Here is a 20,914-nt window from a genome sequence, read left to right on the forward strand (position 1 = left end):
AGACTTCTGAATGGGGCTGGCATTCACTCTACAGAATACGGCATCAATGATGGCAGGTGGTACCATATACACAATGGATCCTGTAAACAGTGCAGGGGAACATTTGGAAAAATTGAATCTGGGCTGTTGGTGGCATATCCCTAACATTATACATCAAACATCTGCCTCTGTCTTAAACTATCAGCAAAATAGAAGCTAGAAACATCATTGAGAAATTAATTAACCATTACAGGTAGACACTGGCTCAACGGTGCTTTGCTTTTTGGCTTTAGAACCCACCATAACCAATGATTAGCTGTTCGTATGCAAACACTCTGACTAAGTAAATGAAACACTCTAAACTGATTTGGGCAAAATTAAATGGAGAGAGAACTCACAGTTAAGACAAGCATATTGTAGCAAAACTTGGGGCACATTGCCCTGTACTGTGAATATTATCTATAAAGAAGCCTTCCGGAGAATCCCCTTAGCCCCTGAGTTTGTGGAATATCTGAACAGACAATCAAGAGACTCAACTCATCCAAGAAAGAACATTAATCCTCACCAATATCAACAAGGTTTTTCAGGTTTAACAGAGAGGTCAGGAAAAACAATGAGGGTACAAGCTGCATAATTTCAAGACCACCTGAGAAGTGAGCAAGACTTGCATTTTATTTTTGTATACTCAAAAGAAGTAAAATACTAAGAACCTTTAGAGTTAGGTTTGGGCCTGCTTACACCTGTGAATCTACTTTAGTTAGAAATATTTCAGGTCTTACCTGGCAGAAAAAGATAAATGATTGCCCATAGCAAAAATAACCAAAGAAAAGGGGAAAAGATGAACATGTTTAGAAGAGTGCTTGGGGTAAAGTATTTCTAAGACAGAGAAAAGCTTCTATCTGTCAAGGGAAAGGAGAGACAGATGTGGTGAAGGGCCTGGAACACGAGTCCTCTGAGGAGCGGCTGAGGGAACCTGGGTTGTTTAGTCTGGAGAAGAGAAGGCTCAGGGGAGACCTCATTGCTCTCTACAACTACCTGAAAGAAAGGGGAAGAAAGGGAAGGGAAAGGAAGGAAAGGGAAACTCGGAGAAACATCTCATCATTAAATAGGAACTGAAGCTGCAAGTTGGATTACAGTTTATGTACAGTTAGACAATGGTTGCCGACGCTTTTGCCAAGTCTCAGTAAGAATTTGTACATGAATATGAAGTGTGTTTGAGGCATGAAGTTTATCACATTGGCAACACTGTGTTTCTTACTAGCAAGGAGAAATGCTTGTACACAACAATATAAGCAGAGTCATCTGTCTGAACTGCTGAACGATTTTGGCTTAAGAATAAGAAAGATGACCAAAACTTCTTGCTCTTGTTTTTTCCTCAAGATTAATAACTGTGCATGATCAGTCTCTTGTAGTCTGCTGAGACTTCTGCTTTTGCTTATAACATAAATATGCAAGCAAAAACCTTAAGTAAATGATAAAATGGTAATTAAACTGATCTGATTACGTAGTTTTAAAATATCTATGCGAGAAAGAGAAGCATATAACTTCAGATGAAGAAATTCCCATGCTATCTATTCTCATTTATTATTCATGTTTACTTTTATAAAATTAAGAACTGAATAAAAGTATCTTAATTTCTGGAAACAAGGAAACAAACAAAAATAAAGACAACATCGAAAGAGAAAGAAAGAGAAAAATGTTGTAATTTTGCTTCCAAAGTACTGTGGAGTGCTCAAACCTTCAGGAAATTTCAGATACTATACATCATCCAATGATACAGAAGCAAGGTGTCAAAAGAAGCAAGAAACAGTTACTGTAAGAATAGAAACAGTGACTAAGCTGTAGAAATATTTAAAACCAGCATTTTAAAATAAAAAAGGGTGCTAACAACATTTTGCAAAATAAAGCACATGAAAGGCTGTGCTAGAGGCATATCTATATGGCATTTTTTCATGCTCACAAATGTTATGAGTCAATGTTATTAGCATGTACCCTTCTAAGTTACACAAAACTCAAGGAATAAAGAGAAAAAGAGACACACTTTGCAGGTGCCATCATAGGGCTCAGAATGCACTCAAGGAATGATTTCTATTATTCATTTACATGCTTAAAAATACAACACTTTTGCATAAAAAAGAAAACTGAATTATTAACTGCAGAGCATGAAATCTATCTTTCATAACCTGACTGAGAGGGCAAACTTCTATTACATTTTTTTACATCAGCATATTATGTTCATTTTCTAGAGAGACTATGTTTAAGTTCAAAAAGTTATTTCAGGTTAAAAAAAAGTCTGGCTCAGTTTGGTACTTTTTTACATTTCATGAAATAGCTTGTTTAAATGAAATGCATCCAAAAAAACATTTTCATTATTTTAAAAATGGCCAAATGTACAAAGTTCTTTTACTATTACAGAGATTCTGTGATTCCCACTCGGAGGAGGGGAATGACACGATGAAGAAAATGGGAGAATAACAATTTTTTTATTGTTTAGTCTTTATAAATTCTGCCTTTAAATAAGGTCACTATTTGGATTAGTTCTTTGCAGTTTATGTGCCTTCCTATGCTCAATGACAAGTGTTTGTTTTTTTTTTCTGATGAACTTTTACATGTGGGATAAAAAGACTATCAGTTTTGATTACTGTGACTCAGTTCTGGTTCCTGATGCATTTTCTGGGCTTTTTGTTGTGTCTCCCCTTTCTGGCAACTTCAGGGTAATGGAGCATCTCTTCGTGGACTATGTGTACTGCTTCCTGCATTCCCCCAGGATTTACTAGAACTGCCAGTTTCCCTCTTCTGTATGAACTGGGCATTAAACACACAGTTATTGGGTCAACAGGCAATGGACTCTAGTGAATGTGCAGCACGAAAAGATAATGAAGACTGTCTGGTCTGCGAACAAGATAAATTCTTTGAAGCCAGGATACTCTAGCAAAGATTTAATAAAACAACAAAAAGAAAAATGAACTGATCCAAGAAGAAAGAGCAGCATCACAAACTAACAGCTCTGACCTGCCAACAGCACTGAAGAACAAAGAAAATGAAAACATAAAGCTGCTCAAAAAAAACAGGAGCCAAGTCCAATACCAAGCTATATACAAAGTGCAAGGCAATTCCAAACGCGTGGGAAAGTACAGGCTGTCTTTGTTACTCTATCTCCTGCATGCATTTTTACTCTGTTCTCATCTTTTGATGCACGTAGGGCAGTACAGAATAGTCAGGCTGATTTTTTCCCTTTGTGAGTTAGAGAAGCATCATGCAGGGCATGGGAAATGCTCGAGGAGCATAGCCTACAAGCAGCCCAGCATGTTCCTGGGCTCAAGGTGGGGAGTGTGCATCATGGTATAATAGACAGATGAAGGGATGTGCCTGTCCTGTACTCAGAGGCAATACCTATGTTAAAGGTCATCCAGGCTCTGGAGTCTCCATCTGCTTGCATCACCACTGCTGTAAACAGTCATCCAGAACCTCAGCAGGGAAGGCATTCAGATCAGTCCACCCCAGTGTCTCCAGGGTGTTAGCAATCATTTTCTCAAACTGCTCAGTCTTCTCTGTTGCAAGTCTAACTATCACAGTGGGAGATTAAACAGTCGGGCTGAGAGAGAAAAATGAGCCTGAAGCATTAGCAAACTCTTTGTGGCTGGCACCCACCATGGACAGTTTTACTTGGCTGTTTCCTTATCAGCATTGAGTCCTGGTTTTATGGGTGTCTGGCCAGATGAGAGATCCCCCCTCAGCATAGTAAACACTACTGCAGCAGGGAATGTTTCTTATTTGAGGTTGAATTAATTTCTATGTACAATTCAGGCTAAAGAGCAGCCTAAATAGTAGCTTCAGGAAACAGTGGGGCTAGTAGTGCCCCAGAGCTTCTGTGTAGCAAGGAAGGAGGGGAATCAAAATCAGCCAACTGTGGATGTCTGTTGGCCTCATTGTTGTTCTCACATTTGCAGCATAAGGACATAAGGACCGACATAAGGACAACATAAGGACCCAAGGCAGGTAGGCTCTAGGCACCCAAGTGAGGTGAATGAACTGTGTAGCTGGGGCAGCACCTTCAACCACACCCCCAGGAGTTCAACTGAACTGGCCATGATGATAATGGGGTAGGCATAAGATACAAGGAGAGGGAGGGATATAAAATGACTGGCCTGAAGACAGCCTCCATCATTTGTGTATATTGGTGCAGAATGCAAATCTGAGGTGAATCTACCTGTTGTACTGAAACGAGCTGTCAGAACTAACCACTATGGTAAGTGAACTTGCAAGGACAGCAGGCAGATATTTAAAGGAGTGTGTAAATTGGATCAAATACAAGAGGGAGAGCAAGTTCATGGCTTGCTCTGACTGTGGAAGAATAAATGTGTCTCATTTGCACACACTTGATGAGATCCCTTTGCCACGTGAGTCATGAGTGAGCTTTGTCAATGGGGTTTCAGTTGCCAGAGAACCTGTCCTGGTTGTGACATGCCAGGTGGAGCTGTCAGCAGTGACACGTAGAAGAAAAATAATCTTTTAGTGCCTGACCTTGAGCTGGTTCAGTTGGGAATTGATTGAGGGTGAAAAAATACAGGACAGGATTATGGTATTTTCACAGCCTCTTTTCTGACCATAATTTCACTATACAGAAGTCGGTTGGCATCTATTGTTGGAATAAGTGCGTAGGGGGGAATATCTCCTTTCTCCTCTTGTGTTACACTGAAAGGTGGAATTAAATTATTCTGCTCACAGACAGATTGTTCCAGTAAAATAGAATTTGAAACCACAAGGGGCCCATTGAGAGGAGAAGCTTTTACACTATATGAAAATGCAAGAGACAAAACCCTTGCCAAACTCCTTTACTCTTTATTACTGACAGCTGCAATGCTGGATGTGTCCGGATGCCTTTTAAGTGCCAAGGGGAGTGACAGAGGTGGGATGGCATGTTAGCAGATGAAATACATGGCATCTTCTCCCCTGATGGCAAGTTTAATTATTTGCCCTGCTGTATACACAAGGAAAAAATACACGTATATTGGGAAATCATTCACTCTGCTTCCCATGTCAGGTGGATTATGAAAAACACTTAACTCTTGTTGGTCAGAACAGAGTCTTAAAATGTTCAGAAACTGCACATGTCTTTGTCAAAGAAGGGAGACAAAACAAAATAGAATGTATTTCCTAAAGAAGGAGGATACGAATATATCAAGAGAGCAAACCCAGTTGTGCTTAACTGTATGAAATGAGATACACAACAGAAGTGAACCAAACCAAACTTCAAGCCAAAGAAATACTCTCTCCTATTTTCATTACAGAGGACTTACAAATGTATCCATTTCTGTCCTCTCTGCATTTTAAGATCATTGGAACAGGGAGCGTCTGATTCTTTTGTCTGTTCAATGCTTGGCCAACAAACAAAAAACTGTCTTGTTAGGATCAATTTTCAAACAACCCTGCTCCACGATCCAGAAGCTTGTGTGATATGTCAGAGTGAGCATTCAAGGTGAAATGGTCTAAGTCACTAGCTGTGACTCAAAATCATAAGCCATAAATAAACACTATCAGTAATAATATAATCTATGAAGCTATAGACCAGAGAAAAAAAGATGCAGACAGGATATCTTAAAGCTAAGGGTTAAATACAACTGATTCATAAACGACAACCAGGTGTTGTGGTTTAGGTGTCATGGTTTTGGCTGGGATAAAGTTAATTTTCTTTGTAAAGATTCACACAATGCTGTGGTTTGGATTTTTGATGAAAACGTGGTGATAAAACACCAATGTTTTTAGTGGTTGCAAAGCAGTGTTTGTACAGAGCCAGAGACTTTGCTGCTTCTTATGCTGCCCTGCTAGCGAGGAGGCTGGTGGTGCACAAGAAGTTGAAAGGGGGGACACAACCAGGGCAGCCGACCCAGACTGACCAAAGGGACATTCCATGCCATATGACATCGTGCTCAGCAATAAAAGCTGGGGTACAGGAGGAGGAAGGGGGAATGTTTGGACTGATGGAGTTGGTCTTCTCAAGAAACCATTATGCATGATGCCCTGTCTCCCTGGAAGTGGCTGAACACCTACCTGCTGATGGCAAACAGTGAATTCCTTGTTTTGCTTTGCTTGTGTGTGTGGCCTTTACTTTAGCTAGTAAACTATTCCAGCCCATGAGTTCTCACACTTCATGAGTTCTCACATGAGAAGAGAATCAAAAAGATTCTCTTCTCATCCCACCTAGGGAGAGCGAGTGAGTGAATGGCTCTGTGCTGCTTAGCTGCCTGCCAGGGCTAAACCACAACAGCAGGGTTATTTGGCAAGCCTTGATATACTTGCTTAAGTTGATGTCTAATGACTGTAAACAGTTCTTCTTGAGTAAGAGCCTGGTTCCATCCTACATGAATTAATCTCTGCACCTGCTAACTTGAGCACTCCTAAGAATAAGGCCTATATAAGGACTGGGAGGTGTGAAGTGCAAGCTTGTTGAAGACCTGCCAGCTTGAACCCCAACCGTACTACAGAAAGAATGCATTGTATTTTCTGAGTGGCTCTGGGGTAGTCCTGCAGCCAATTCTTTCTTGGATCTTGCAAATGCAATGTTTGTTCATGCAGTAAGCTTCTTCCTCTTTGCATTAATGCAACACTGGCTGCTGCCCTGCCCTTAGCACATACTCCTAATTATGAAGATTGCTAATATGTCATCTGAGATCATACAATCAAGACAAGACAAGCTTTTCAGAGAACATTTTGCAGCATTTCAAGCAGATAACCACATCTTGCACGTAGTGGTATTAATTAAGGATATTTCACAGATAAACCATTTATGAAAGTGTCTGCTGGTCCACAGATCAGTGCCTATATTTGAAAATGAAAGGGAAACAAGCTGCTGGTATGTAAGGAATTCAGATAGCTATTGTTTCACATCACTAGAGTAAATTTAGTGAAGCTTTAGGCCACAGCATGAGCTCTGCAACACCTGAACCTGGTATATAATGGTGATTGAGCAACAGTGAGAGTCATTGTGGGGGCGCCTAGGTGGCACCCATGGGGAAGGGGGAGGGTGTGCTGAACAAGGATGGCACTGGCTCAGAGCCTGCCCCAATAACAGAAGCCACCCTGCCTAGAGAGTTAACAGAAGCCATCCAGTCCTGGGCGATAAAAGAAGCCATGGTTTCCTGCAACAAAGAACCACCAGTCTGAAGGAACACAACGTATATCTGTTATGAAGAACTGACTGGACTATAGTGGATGAAAAAAAGGTTGTACAGGTATAAGAAGCCAGGGAAAATTTTGAGCAAGGTTCCTCCCTGGAGGCACCCAGCTTGAGCTGATATATGGGTACCATTAAATTTTTACTGCTTTAACTAAATGTCCCTCTGTGAATGAGTTCTGGATGCCTGGGAAGACCCATTCTGCTAGGGGAAACCATGGAATCCCCTAACAGAAAACCAGTTAGACACACTAAAACACTTTGTAAAAGCTTGATATGCAAAAGAAAAGAAAACACTAGGACTTGCCTCACAGGGGGAGTTCCTCAAAGGAGCTGGAAATGCAGTGCTGGTTATTGCAGTGTTTGCCGCTGCTGGTGCTTTGCTGGTGTCAAAGATCAGCCCACAACCTGGATAAAAGAGCAGGAAGAATGTCAAACTGCAGCACTCACCTCTTCTGGTTCTGGGGCTCGTGAAACCTTCCTAAAGTCTATGTAAGCTGGCTCCTACTACAGCAGGATGCCAGACAGCAGAAAGCTTTTTTCAATTTATTAGGGATGCAGTTTCACCTACCAATTTGGCATACTCAGGAAACATATTTAAGCAGTCTGACTACCTTCCTCTTACAGCTATTTTCTGTTCCTCCATGACTTCAAATTCATATTCCTTGCAAGTGCAAATAAGAAAAAGAATCTTTTATAAACAAAGAGTAACTTGGAAACAAATATATTTAGCTTGGTCAAAACAAAACAAAACAATGTCAAAATAACAGCAGTGTACTATTAATGCAGCTTGAGGTCCCTTTGCTCCTTTAATCATTTATTGTAACCAGAGGAACTGGGGTGGTTTCACCAGGATGGACAGCTAAACTCCACCACAACTGTAAAGGCTCATGGGCTGAGATAAGGATAATTTAATTAAAGGGAGAAGAAAGAGAAGAAATAAGCAAAAAAAACACGTGAGCAAAGAGAGAGAAAATTATTCTCTGCTTCCCATCAGCGAGTGATGTTTGGCTATGTCTTGGGAAGCAGGGCCTCAATATGCATAGAGGTGGTTTGGGAGGACAGATTTTTTCATAACAAGAGCCCTCCCCTCTCCTTCCCCTTTCACAGCTTTTATTGCTGAGTGTGACATATGGAATACCCCTTTGGAGAATTTAAGGACAGCTGCCCTGGTGATGTTCCCTCCCCACGTCTTGCCTACTCCCAGTCTATGAGCTTTGGGGGGGTTGGAGAGAGTCTTGATGCTGTGCCAGCATTGCTCAGCAATAGACAAAACATTGGTGTGATATTAACGCTGTTCTAGCTACAAGTGCAGACCACAACACTACATGGGCTGCTGTGAGGAAAGCTAACTCCATCCCAGCCAGACCCAGCACAGGAACAGGGGCAGTAGTAACACTACAGTTCTTCCATGGCAGCTCGGGATGGAGAGGTGTTTATTTGCACTACTTCAGCTCTACCCTCCAGCTCAGGAGGGTGCCACTACTTAGAGCCTGGTTATTTGGGCTTACACTGAAAATGCCTCTACAGCACAGACAGATCACAAATCAGCAGCACTTTATTGCAATCTCCCCACAGCTACCTCTTTCTGGCACTTTACTTCCTTGTTTACCTATGCATCAATCTCTTTGTGGTCTGCAATACTGTGGGCTGAGCCATCAGGTGGCATAAATCAGAATAGCTGCATGTAGCCTACACCAGTTCACATAAAAGCAGAGAATCTCACTCTTCATGTTTAACTCTGGATCTAACTTTGGAAATCAATGCTGGGATTATACACCATTAACTCTGCTGTTATTGCAGTATCCCTTTAGATCCTCTGTGCCTGAGCAATAAATGCCTTCTATGATTTACATTATTGCATTAGGAAAAACTTATCCTGGCAGGCAGTCTGTTTGTCAAAACTCAACCAGCAGTAGTTCAATGACCAAGGCATAAACCTTCAATGGCTGTATGAGATCGATTAAAAATGAACTCTTGGAATTTGGGTAGTGGAAGCAAATACACAGTAGTTACACATAGAACTGGAACTCAAGGGACAACAGAGCAAAGAGAAGGAAAATTTAGAAGTCTGTGTGAGGGGAAAAAGAAGCAGAACAGAGAAATGGAAGAAGTAAATCAGAAAATCAGAAAGAAAAAAAAAAAACAAAACAACACAAAAACACACAAACAGATCAATATGGTAGGGGGGCACAAAGATGAATACCTCATGGGAAGTTTTTTAGAAACGGTCAGGACTACTCTCTCTGGTGTCAGTCTTGGAAACCTGAGGTACCAGTCTGTACCCTCAAGATAAGAACTGAGCAGGATAGTCTTTTGCTCAAAGCACTTGTAGTAGAAAAGTGTTTCTTGTTTCACTGGAGGCTGAATACATAATCACACAGGAAAATGTGACTCGTGTTTTATTCTATCTCCCTGCTGTTTGCTTATCTTTTTTTTTTTTTCATTTATTTTTTTTTTCTTCTATCCATTCTCTGCACTTGCTATTTACTTTCACATACCTTCTATTGAAGGAAAGCGATCATAGTCTGGACTTCCAATTCGCCATGGAGAAGCACGGGATGCTGATGAGCTGTGTATCCAGCCACAGTCCCCTTCTTCAAATGAACAGTAAAAGCCAGGGGGAAGATTTTCTGAAAGAAGGAGAGACACACACATACAGAAGAACCCAGATGAGCTGTGGATGAGATATCTGAGCACACAGAGAAGCTGACAATTCTGACAGGGTTGTCCAGGGACGTGCAGGCAACCCTACAGCTACTCAGTCCTTCTTTGTGGAGTCACACTTGTGCCTTACCGTAGGGAAGATGGTGGTGAGGGAAGCAACCCCTAGAATAAGTGACTTCCCCCAAATTTTGATAAACCCAAGGAGGAGGACATATTTTGGTAGACACTGTGGGGTCTCCTAAATACCTGGCCTCTACAGCCAGGGAAATCTTGGACAGTGATATTTCCTAATGTGTTTCCTTTCCATGTCTCTAGCTATCTCTAAGTCCGTCCAGCTCAGCATTGTGGCTTCTCCTCTCTGTGAACGTTGCCTTTAATGGAGTAAAGCACTAAATCCTTTTGTGCTTCATTTTTTGTACCTGTGGATCTGTTTGGTGAGATGAATGGATGAAAAGAGAACAGTTTATTTTAAGTAATACTTTCAGGATTTGAAACCCACTCATTCTGTCACTGGCTTGGGATTTCAGGCAAGTTTCCAGCTCCAAACAATAAAGACACATTAACTATGTGTCTTTATAATTAAATTAACTGGTTTTAAAATAATAGTCATCTCATGCAAAGCAACACAACTTCACGCCTTCTCCATCTCCTTTTCTGTGCACATCCCAAGTTGTTCTTACAAAATGTGCAAAGCGCTACTCCTTTTGCCCTGAGACGTAGACTTACATTGCCACAGGTGAACATGCTCACAACTCACCCATTTCCTTGAAAACTTGTGAAATCATTTTTCTCATCATCCTTAATAAACATGCATAGCCTCTACTGCTGTCAGGTTCTACCTTTCCATTTCTGTTCTTCCACATGAGGCCAGATTGTGACCTTATTAAGTAATTTTAGCAGAAAATGAACCTTGTAAAACACCACATAAAACCACTACCACTATAACGTGATTTTCACTTTTAGTGAATAAATAATGACCTATAATACAAAATCTGCACCCAGGGTGAGGCTGACAACTCTGCCACACACCAGAAAGCTTCCCAGTGGTAAAAAGGGCATAAACTGTCTTTTATGGGGAAAAAGGTAGAGTACAAAAGTAGCCTGGGAGAAAAAGATGCAGTTTAAATGCAGAGTTATGTTATGCATTAAAGATGCTAGAAGAGAAGCAAAGAAGAGTGATCATCCCTTATGTCCTGCTATATAGACTAACCAGTCCTTGAACCTGGCAGCACAAAGCCCCTGAACATGCATACTCAGTGGGGGTGGTCTTTCCTCCAGTAAGCAAAAGAAAACTGCTCTGATGACTAGAACTAGCTGTAAAAGAGCTGATGATATTCTTGACTTCTCACAGCTTCTACACCATTTTGTACTCAGCTCTGTGCTAGCTACCAGTGTAACCCATATTCATTTTCTCCATCTCTATTCTCCTCAACTTCCCCTAAAAATGTCTTTGTTGGTTTTTATTTTTTCTTGAAAGGAAAGAAAATGAGACCAGAAATCTGTTTGAAATTGTAAGATAAAAATGAAATTTCATGTGTGAACACATTATAAAACCATATATACAGGAAATTAGTTTTTCCTTTCAACTGCTTGTCAAAGTCAGAGTAAAAATTTCTTGACTTACAAAGAGTTGGTTAGACTACAAACTCCTAAGTTTGGCCAGGTTATACCAGCAATTTCATTAGCTTCCCTATGAGAAGAGGAGGTTCCTGAACTCAGATTTTTTCATGATTATGAAGACAACTTCAGAGGGAAGAATTCTATCTATAAAGTCTGTGCCAGACAATAAGGCACCAGTACCCAGACCCCAGATAATTCACGATGTTTACATCTCATCAGAACTCTCTGACTGAGGTTGCAGCTCAATTAAATAACTGCTCACAGGGCTTCAGCTCTGATTTATGCATAGAATCATGGAATGATTTGGGTTGGAAAGGACCTTTCAGATCATCTAGTTCTACCTTCCCTCCCAGCTACCCCCAAATGGCAGGGACACCTTCCACTAGATCAGGTTGCTCAAAGCCCTATCCAACCTGTCCTTGAACACTTCCAGGGAGAGGGCATCCACTGCTTCTCCAGGCAACGTGGTCCAGTGCCTCGCCACACTTCACAGTAGATATCTAATCTAAACCTGCCATTTTTTATTTTAAGACCATAAACCCCTTTTTCTGTCACTATGGTCCCTGAAGAAGAGTCCCTTCCCATGTTTCCTGTGGGTCCACTTTAGGTATAGGTATGCAACTATTGTCCCCCCGGAACCTTCTCTTGTATAAGCAACACCATCTCTCACAACCTGTCCTCACTGGAGATGGCTCCAGCCCTCTGATCATCTTCATGGCCCTCCTCTGGACCTGCTCTAACAAGTCCATGTTTTTCTTACACTGGGGGCCCCAGAGTTGGATGCAGTACTCTAGGTTGGGTCTCCTAAGAATGGAGTAGAAGGGGGAGAATCAACTCCCTAGACCTTTCTGAACTTCTTTTGATGCAGCCCAGGATATGAATGGTTTCTGGGCTGCAAGCACACATCTCAACAGGAAACTCCTTGGTCTACCCTGAGAAAAGACCTGGGGAACATACCTGCATTGTCCAGACATGGAATATTTGATTTTCTATGAGCCTGAATAAACAACTCACTTCACAGAGGTGACTGAGACAAATGACACCTATTGATTTTTAGTAAGGTCAAATTTGAACCTGGAACTTGACATAGAGGTGAGAGCCATGTTTTACTGCTTTATTTTCCACAGTCATGCAAATCTATTATGTAAAGATCAGAACCTGTACTTGAATTGAGGGGTTTTCGAATCTTCCCTTTAAAATGTCTCCAAATTCATTCAGCCTAGTCTTTAAATGTAGAGCTGTTAAGCTGAGAGTTGCTTCCCTGTGTTTTACCACTCTGCAGAACTTGATTATATTTCATTGTGCAGCCTGAGGCTGAGATCCAAAGAAAATGACAAATTATAATGTGCCCTGAATTCCTACTGAAACAGCTTGGCTTGGTGTCCAGCTGAATTCATTTCATGGTCCTATGTTATCTAGGATGATGTAAACAAATCAGAGCAGCAGGAGGAGTCATCTAAGTAGTAATCCTTGCCTGGAGGCCAGAAAAAGCTCGCTGTAGATGAACAAGTAAGGACATAAATAAGAACCTATTACTTTCCCAGAAAATTTGATTCCTCCTCCACAAATTAATCTTTTATGAATTTTCAGATGCCTTGAACACTGCTCTGTCTTGGAGGCCGGTCACTAGTGGCGTCTCCCAGGGCTCAGTACTGCGGCCAGTTCTCTTCAGTATCTTTCTCAATGATCCGGACGAGGGGATCAAGTGCACTATCAGCAAGTTTGCAGATGACACCAAGTTAGGCGCAAATGAGGGCCAGAGGGCACTACAGAGGGATCTTGGACCGATGGGCCAAGACCAACTGTATGAGGTTCAACAAGGCCAAGTGCACTTGGGGCAGAACAACCTCATGAACTGCTACAGGAAGAGGGTCTGGAGAGCTGCCTGGCGGAAATGGCCCTGGGGGTATTGGCTGAAGGAGGACTTAGCAGGACTAGGGAAGTGATTGCCCATCTGTACTATGCTCTGATGAGGCCGCACCTTGAATAATGTGTTCAGTTTTGGGCCGCTCACTACAAGAATGACATCGAGGTGCTGGAGCATGTCCAGAGAAGGGCAATGAATCTGGTGAAGGGTCTGGAGAACAAGTCTTATGAGGAGCGGCTGAGGGAACTGGTGTTATTTAGCCTAGAGAAAAGCAGGCTCAGGGGAGACCTTATCGTGTAGTACAAATACCTTAAAGGAGGTTATAGTGAGGCAGGGATTGAACTCTTCTCCCAAGCAAGAAGTGATGAGGGGAAATGTCCTCAGATTGTGCAAGGGGAGGTTTAGATTGTATATTAGTTGAAATTTCTTTTCTGAAAGAGTTGTGCAGCATTAGAATGGGCTGCTCAGGGAAGTGGTCGAGTCACCATCCCTGGAGGTCTTCAAGAAATGTGTAGATATAGAACTTAATAGCATGGTTTAGTGGTGGACTTGTTAGTACTAGGTTAAAGGTTGGGCTAGATGATCTTAGAGGTCTTTTCCAACCTGAATGGTTCTATGATTCTATGATCTTACTTTATATACATACAGCACCTACGATTCCATATGTTACTACTTCACAAAGAGCATTTTGGCTAGCACTTCTTCGTTAACATGTACTCCTCAATTTTCTGAATGCTTATGCTTCAAATTCACATTAGCATAAACACTGCACTGATGAGGGAAAGCTAATCTTACCGTATTATAAAATCAATTAAAGCAGGAGTCAGAAGTTATATCTACTGAAACCTGTCATGCTGGATATTATCACCAGTGTCAGAAACTTCAAAAGGTTTAGAACTCATTAAGAGTAAGATGCAGTTTGTGGATTTGGGACAGAGTATAGAGTAATCCAATCACACTGAAGCACTATGAGAATGCAAGTCTCTGCTTTTCTTTGATTGAGAATGTACAGAGAAGCTGTAGGGTGTTAAACTTGTTCTTAACCAAGTATTTTCAGGACTTCAGAATGATTTTAAAAGAATGATTTTTTTTAAGTTAAAAACTTTAACTCAGATTTTCCATCCTTTAATAGCAAGAAAAAATAGCAACTGGAGTATTTTATGATGCAGATGGAGCAGGTTCTCTATTGTTTGCCTCTTGACTCAAAACCAGGTGTAAATGAACAGGTACTATAGTTTAAAATTCAGGGTGAAATTCCAGACATGTGTTATAAAGGATATAAATGTAAAAGACTACTCATCTGTGTATAGACCTTTACCAAATGTAAAGATGTAAAATGTAGGAGAAAATCGCAGAAGGCAAAAAGATCACCTACTCAAGCAATTTAAAGAAGCACATGAATCTTAAATGTGAGCTTGTTTTCAGTGACTGTGTCTGTGCTAGCAAAGTTGTCTGACAAATTCTACCAGAAATGAAGTATAGAAAGGGAAAATACAATTCAACACAGTATACAAAGACTTTTCCTTTAATGCTGGAAGGCATTGCTAAATTCAGAACTGCCAGTAGTTAAAATTCATTGCTAGAGGTGCAGGTTTTGATCAAGAAAGGAACAAAAGAATTTGTGTATGCATGACAGGAACCTTAAGAGAGCACTGCAATGCAACAGGTTGCTACACTTCATTTTGCTTGCAGGGAGAATCTGCTGGGCTGTAACTACCTCTAGGACATAAATGAATCAACTGTTTTTATGCATGGAAAGTAAACTGGCTCCTGTAGAATTAATTATCTTTTTTTTGTTGTTGTTGTTTTGTTTTGGTCACTTGCTCATGTTATCACAAATTCAAACTTTATAGTTTCCTATCCTAGCTGCCATCTGTTTCTTGACAGATGTGTGTGCACTCCTCTGACTACACAGAGTTGAAGCTTGAGTCACTGCTAATATGAATCAGATAGTAGTCCTTCCTATCTTACCTGTTAACGTGATTCCATTTTGTTTAACATTCTTAAATATTTGTTGAGGCAAAGAGTGAAAATTAAAGTGATTATGAGATTCATCTGAAAGGTGGAGGACAGAATTTTCAATTCCTCTTCCAGGTAACATTCATAAAATGTGGAAGAGCAACACCAGGAACGAATGAGTAACCCTTTTCAAACTGCATGTTCCACACCACACTGTCTTGGAAACTTTCAATGGAAACCAGAAATATGTGTCCAAATTCACTTAGAGAGAAAACAGGATCAATTCTGGGTTTGTCATGTCCTGGGTGAATCCTGTAAGCTGTGGGTCTCCAGATAATAAATATACTATCATCACTTCAATTTAGTAATATTCATATTAATATATCCATAACTTTCATATATGCTTTGCCTGATTAACCAATATTTTCCCAGGCTGATTTTTTTTTGGTGGAAAAAAAAACCTGAGCAGAAAGTATGATAGTTTTAGACTAGAGACTAGTTAAAGAATGCTTTTTTTTTTTTTTTCAGTAAAACTTTTACTTTTGCCTAGACTTGCTGCCCTGCAGCAAAAGATTCTTGAACCAAAAGCAAAGATATTGTTACCTAAAAAGAGAAGTACCAAACTACTGAAACAAATTCTCCTCTTTGGTAGTGCAGACCTGTATCAATAAGTATTAATAAAGAATGGAACTTTTCATCTGTCTTGTACCATACCACGCATACTACATACATGATTCTCTGCTCCACTGGGAAAAAATGTTTGTTTTTTTTCGCAAGTTGTGATTCATGATCAGGAATTTACTAGTAAAGACATAAGACCACCACTATCTGAAATCTTAATGTGTGTTTGCAAAGTATGCTCCTGCAAAGTAACTTCCAGTGTGGTGCTTCTATCAGTCTGTAAACTTTTTAAATCTGATCACAGATCAACACAGTTTGGCATCTATTTCTACATCTGCGTCTTTGAAGCTGTCTTTTTCTCCTGTGAGAATAATTGATTATGACTCAAACAGCAACATTTTTTTTCTCCAGGGGTCACCCCTGTCTAATTTTACATTCTCTACAAAGACTAATTGGTTACATGCAGAATGAGCACCATGACTTTGCATTGGCTATTGGGAAATAAAGAGATGTTAACAAACAGCAGGTTTTAGGAGATATTTTTCAGCTAAGAAACAAATAAAAATCAAGTGAAGGGAAAGGGAAAGGGAAAGGAAAAAGGAAAGGGAAAGGGAAAGAAGCATCTAAACAGCTAAAAGACTGTAAGGAAAAACAAGAAAACACCATCTTTTTTTGAAAAACAAACCAATACAAACTACATTCTTTTTTTACATGACCTTTAGTTAATGGTTATTTTAAAAGCTCTCCCCTCAGTTGCAAGCATGGCTACATCTTTTTCTGACAGCTCTTTTGTGTACACAGAAGTGCTTGGGAAAACCCTTTCCCTTCCCTGCTTTATACATCTGAATCACTTCTTGTCATACTTGCAAAAAGCTGGTGGTAACATGCATGTTGCTCAGAACTAAACTGGCAAGTGAAATGCTGAAAGATGACATATGCTTTGTGCTGGGTTGCCATGCAGATGTAACTGACTTTTAAAACATTATTTTTCTGTTCTGTGAAAGCAGCTTTATGCCAATGATATTCAACACAGCAAAGAGGCAGAGAAAGCAGCCACAAAACCGAGTAGGTTTTATGGGGCTAAGCAGACATATCCACAACCCAAGCACTTGCAAGCTAAGGGCAAGCCTGTATTTTTGTTTCTTGCAGTGGAAGATGGTGCCTTTTGGGTCTTTTGGCTGGGGGAAAAAGTCTCATTGCCAGTACCTGTGGTTTAAAACAAGCCATGTGGTCTTCTTCTCAAGCTGGGGAGTGACATTCTGCTAAACAGGTGGTTAAATATCTTCTGCTTTTAACCTTCTCTATATTTTCAGTAAATACTTTGCCAACATAGCTGTAAGCGCTATACTGCTTCATGCCAATAGCTATGGATGAATAATACTGCATACATGGCTAAAAGGCAACCACATAAACCCACGTGGACAGCTTATCTGAAAGTAGGACTGGTCATCCTACCACCTGGCTCACTATGGGATACAGCCTAGCAGCTAATGGCAAAAGCAGAGCCAGACTCTTTATTTGTGAATACTGATAAGACAACAGCCACAGGTGCACCCAGTGTTTGGAAATAATAGGCAAGCGTGTTTCATGAGGCCTGACCTACCCTATGATGGCATTTAGTTTGCATCTGTGACAAGTACAACTCTACCTTGGAGCTCTACTGTTCCCACTAGCATGGACAGCATTACCCTCGCAAGGCAGAACCATTTATAGCAGATAGACAGGACTGTATACCCAGGCGTATACCTGATCCATCTTAAATAATGGTAAATAATATGTCTCTGCACTTCTAATGAAATGACAATGCATTCAACTTAATCATTAGCATAATTGACTAAGTATTTTAAATTAAAATGTAGAAAATAGGAATACCATTATGAAGTCTGAATATGAAGATGATCAAGGGACTGGGGCACCTCTCCTGTGTGGAAAGGCTGAGAGAGCTGGGCCTGTTCAGCCTGGAGAGGAGGAGGCTCAGGGGGATTTTATCAATGTCTATAAATACCTGAAGGGAGGGTGCAAAGAAGATGGAGCTAGGCTCCTTTTAGTGGTTCCCAGTGACAGGGCAAGAGGTAGTGGGCACAAACTGGAACATAGGAAGGGTCTACCAAAGCATCAGGAAGCACTTCTTTATTGTGCAGGTGACAGAGCACTGGCACAGGTTGCTCAGAGAGGCTGTGGTGTCTCCCTCCTTGGAGATGTTCAAAAGCCATCTGAACATGGTCCTGGGCAACCTGCTGTGGGTGTCTCTGCTTGAGCAAAGGGGTTGGATCAAATGATCTCCTGAGGACCCTTCCAACCTTGACCATTCTGTGATTCTGTGATTCTGTTTTAGATCTATGCTGTAAAGTTCTTAGGCAAAACAGTTTTGATACCAGTAATATGAAGCATTATTGGTTCTAAGCAGCTGCAGGACAGCAGTGATGACACTGTTTCTGTGATTAACTACATGACTAAAAAACCACCGCTCCTCAATATCTGTAGACTGACAAAAGGAAACGCAGTGGAGGTAGAACACATAAAGGTACAGAAAAAAGAGACAAGGCATTTTCAAGATGGTTAATGGATGGTCCTAAAGTATCTAATTTAAGCAACACATTTACAGAAATATTTAGGCATAGAGAACTTTTTCAGAAAATGCAGATTGCTATTTAGCTTCTGATTTATGTTATTCAATTACTGGCTGCTGAAGAGAGAACCGAAAACAAGAGTAATTACAAAGACAGGAGTAGGAGCTGGTCACACACAATCTCCTGCCTCTGCTCATTTTTCTTACCTTGGAAGTTTTTTTCTTTCTCTTCCTTCTGCCACATGCTGATTAAGGGTGCTACATTTTGGTTAAGGGCACTAACAAGCTACATGTTTCGTTACTCTATAAGGCATGTAGCTATTTAAGCTATTCTTTCTTTCAATTTTTGGTCAGGATTTTGTTAGATGAAGCACTGAAAGCAACTTAAGAACCTGTTGCAGAACTAATAAAGGCAAACACAGAAACATACTGAATGGTCCATTCTAGGCAGACGTTCAGAGAAAGTGCATGTGTTGTGGAGGGCACTGGTCTTTTGATAGCACCAAATTAGTTCATTACTACTGAAGTCTCAGGCATTAAAACTCAAAACAATCTGTGCTTTTGGAAGCAGCTGTTCAGCTTCTCTCAGAAGGAAAAAGGACATGTCCTGAGGATCTGGATTTACTCACTGCACATATCTCCCTCATCTTCTCCCTCAAGGCAGTCTCTGATGAAGTCACATGCCTGGCCCAGCCTGATCGATGTACCATTCCAGCAGATGAAAGAACCCTCCAGAGCCATTTTTGATACAGAAGCAGATCCTAGAGAAAAAGAAAACAAAAGCCATTTCAGGTTACTGAATTGCCTTTCTCCAAGCCAATAGGCCATAGGATACTAGATAACACTGAACAGGAGAAAGACCTTGTGAAACCCCCTTAGTCCACTACTTACTTGATAAAGTAATTATTTTATTTTTGTTCAACATGTTTGTTTTGCCAAATATCTAACAGCCCATCTAATGCAGAACTTAAGTTCTTCATGCATGTCTGTCATCGTTACTTGGAGGGCAGCTCTGAACCTTGTAAAGAGGGTTGAAATCCTACAGCCTGCTCTATGATACTTCTCAAGAATGACATGATATGCATGATCCCCTCCCCATGAATCTGGGAGTCCTGCAGCAGTCTACATCTACCAGGAAACAAAAATCACTCATTCATTTTCCCTATGCCAAGCAGCAAAAGGCAGCTAACAATGTTGTGGAAAGTAACCAACTCTTGTGACATGTCACCGAACACGTGTACCATCCATTCACAATCAGCCAGTACCATCTATTCAGAAATGATTCTGAGTACTAAGGACCCTTAGTGTGCTAGGGATCCTTACCACAGTCCTTCTTTAGAGGCACTCCTTTCCCTTGTCACTTGAGTAGTCAGAGATCATACAGCCTGATGAGCATAATTTTCCTTATCATGGGACTTCTCAACCTGAATCCTTTGACTGTGTCTGAGATACACACACAACAAGGACTGATTTGGCTATTTAATTTAATTTTAATTTATTTTTTAAATCCATGCTCCAGATCAGTCACCTGCAGGAAGTATGAGTTAGTTAAGACCAACCTACAGTCAGTATGTAAGGAGGAGGCCAAGCTTGCTAAGTGCAAGAGCCCCCTCCACAATAATCTGGATGTAGAAATAAACCTTCCTCATGGTCTGCACAGACATGTTTCCACTTCATCACTCCTAGAAGGCAAGTCTAGAAGTACAAAGAGGTCTGTGCTGTGAATTCCCCACTGCAAAAACTCCTGCCCTGTCTCTTATTGAATGGGTAAGTGCTAAAGATTAAACCAAAGCCTCTGGGCAGAGTGAGCCATTGTTTGCCTAGCTCATCCATGCTTGCTAAACAGTGCAGCTACATCATGTTCTCTGGTACAGCAGGGAGCTGGGAATCATCGGTGATTCAATTAGATGTTCACTTGATAGTTTTATTTATATTGCCTGCCAAAACTAAAAATTAATGAAGCATGGAGGAAAACAACCACTACTTCTCTTCAAGCTTGTTTTATGGTGCAAATCAATTCAGGAGTGGGGGGAATACATGTCAAATTTTTTTAATAAAAGACCCTGGCTCCTGAAAAGGGTGATCTTTGTTATTGTCAGCTCAATTCTTTTGACTGCCTTGGAGCAATTCTGTCTTGCTGCATGCAAGCTGCACGGTGCCCTTGTATTTCAGTCAGGGTCAAAGCATGAGTACAGAGGAGAGTTTCACAGAAAAAAAAATAGGCCAAGTAACTCAACCCAGTTGGTTGCTGACAATTTCTGCAGGCCCCTTGGTAAAGGTTTAAGGCAGTGTAGAATGATATCCTCCTTGCCCTTGCAGTGCTCCTTGCAAAAATGCTCTCTTAAAAGACACTGCCTTTCCTCTTCACTTGCCTCAAACCAGTCCCAGTGTGCAAATGAGAAGTGACTCCAGTAACTCAGTAAGTGATCCCTTCTCCTTGGGGTATGCAATGAAACTG

The 20,914-nt window shown here is 40.8% G+C and overlaps 1 protein-coding gene across 10 annotated transcripts in view; it reads right to left on the reverse strand.

Annotated features, from left to right (window-relative positions):
* ALK (ALK receptor tyrosine kinase) overlaps nucleotides 1-20,914 on the reverse strand; it is a 317,869-nt gene that overhangs the window by 57,460 nt on the left and 239,495 nt on the right. For all 10 annotated transcript variants that reach the window (XM_072035464.1, XM_072035463.1, XM_072035462.1 and 7 more), the window contains 3 exons: nucleotides 19,086-19,217; nucleotides 9,655-9,786; nucleotides 7,461-7,561 (listed from right to left, as the gene is read on the reverse strand). In XM_072035464.1, coding sequence (XP_071891565.1) covers nucleotides 7,461-7,561; nucleotides 9,655-9,786; nucleotides 19,086-19,217 — 365 coding nt within the window. The remainder of the gene's footprint in view (nucleotides 1-7,460; nucleotides 7,562-9,654; nucleotides 9,787-19,085; nucleotides 19,218-20,914) is intronic.

The sequence above is a fragment of the Anas platyrhynchos genome, chromosome 3 (genome assembly GCF_047663525.1).
Source record: "Anas platyrhynchos isolate ZD024472 breed Pekin duck chromosome 3, IASCAAS_PekinDuck_T2T, whole genome shotgun sequence".
NCBI lineage: Eukaryota > Metazoa > Chordata > Aves > Anseriformes > Anatidae > Anas > Anas platyrhynchos.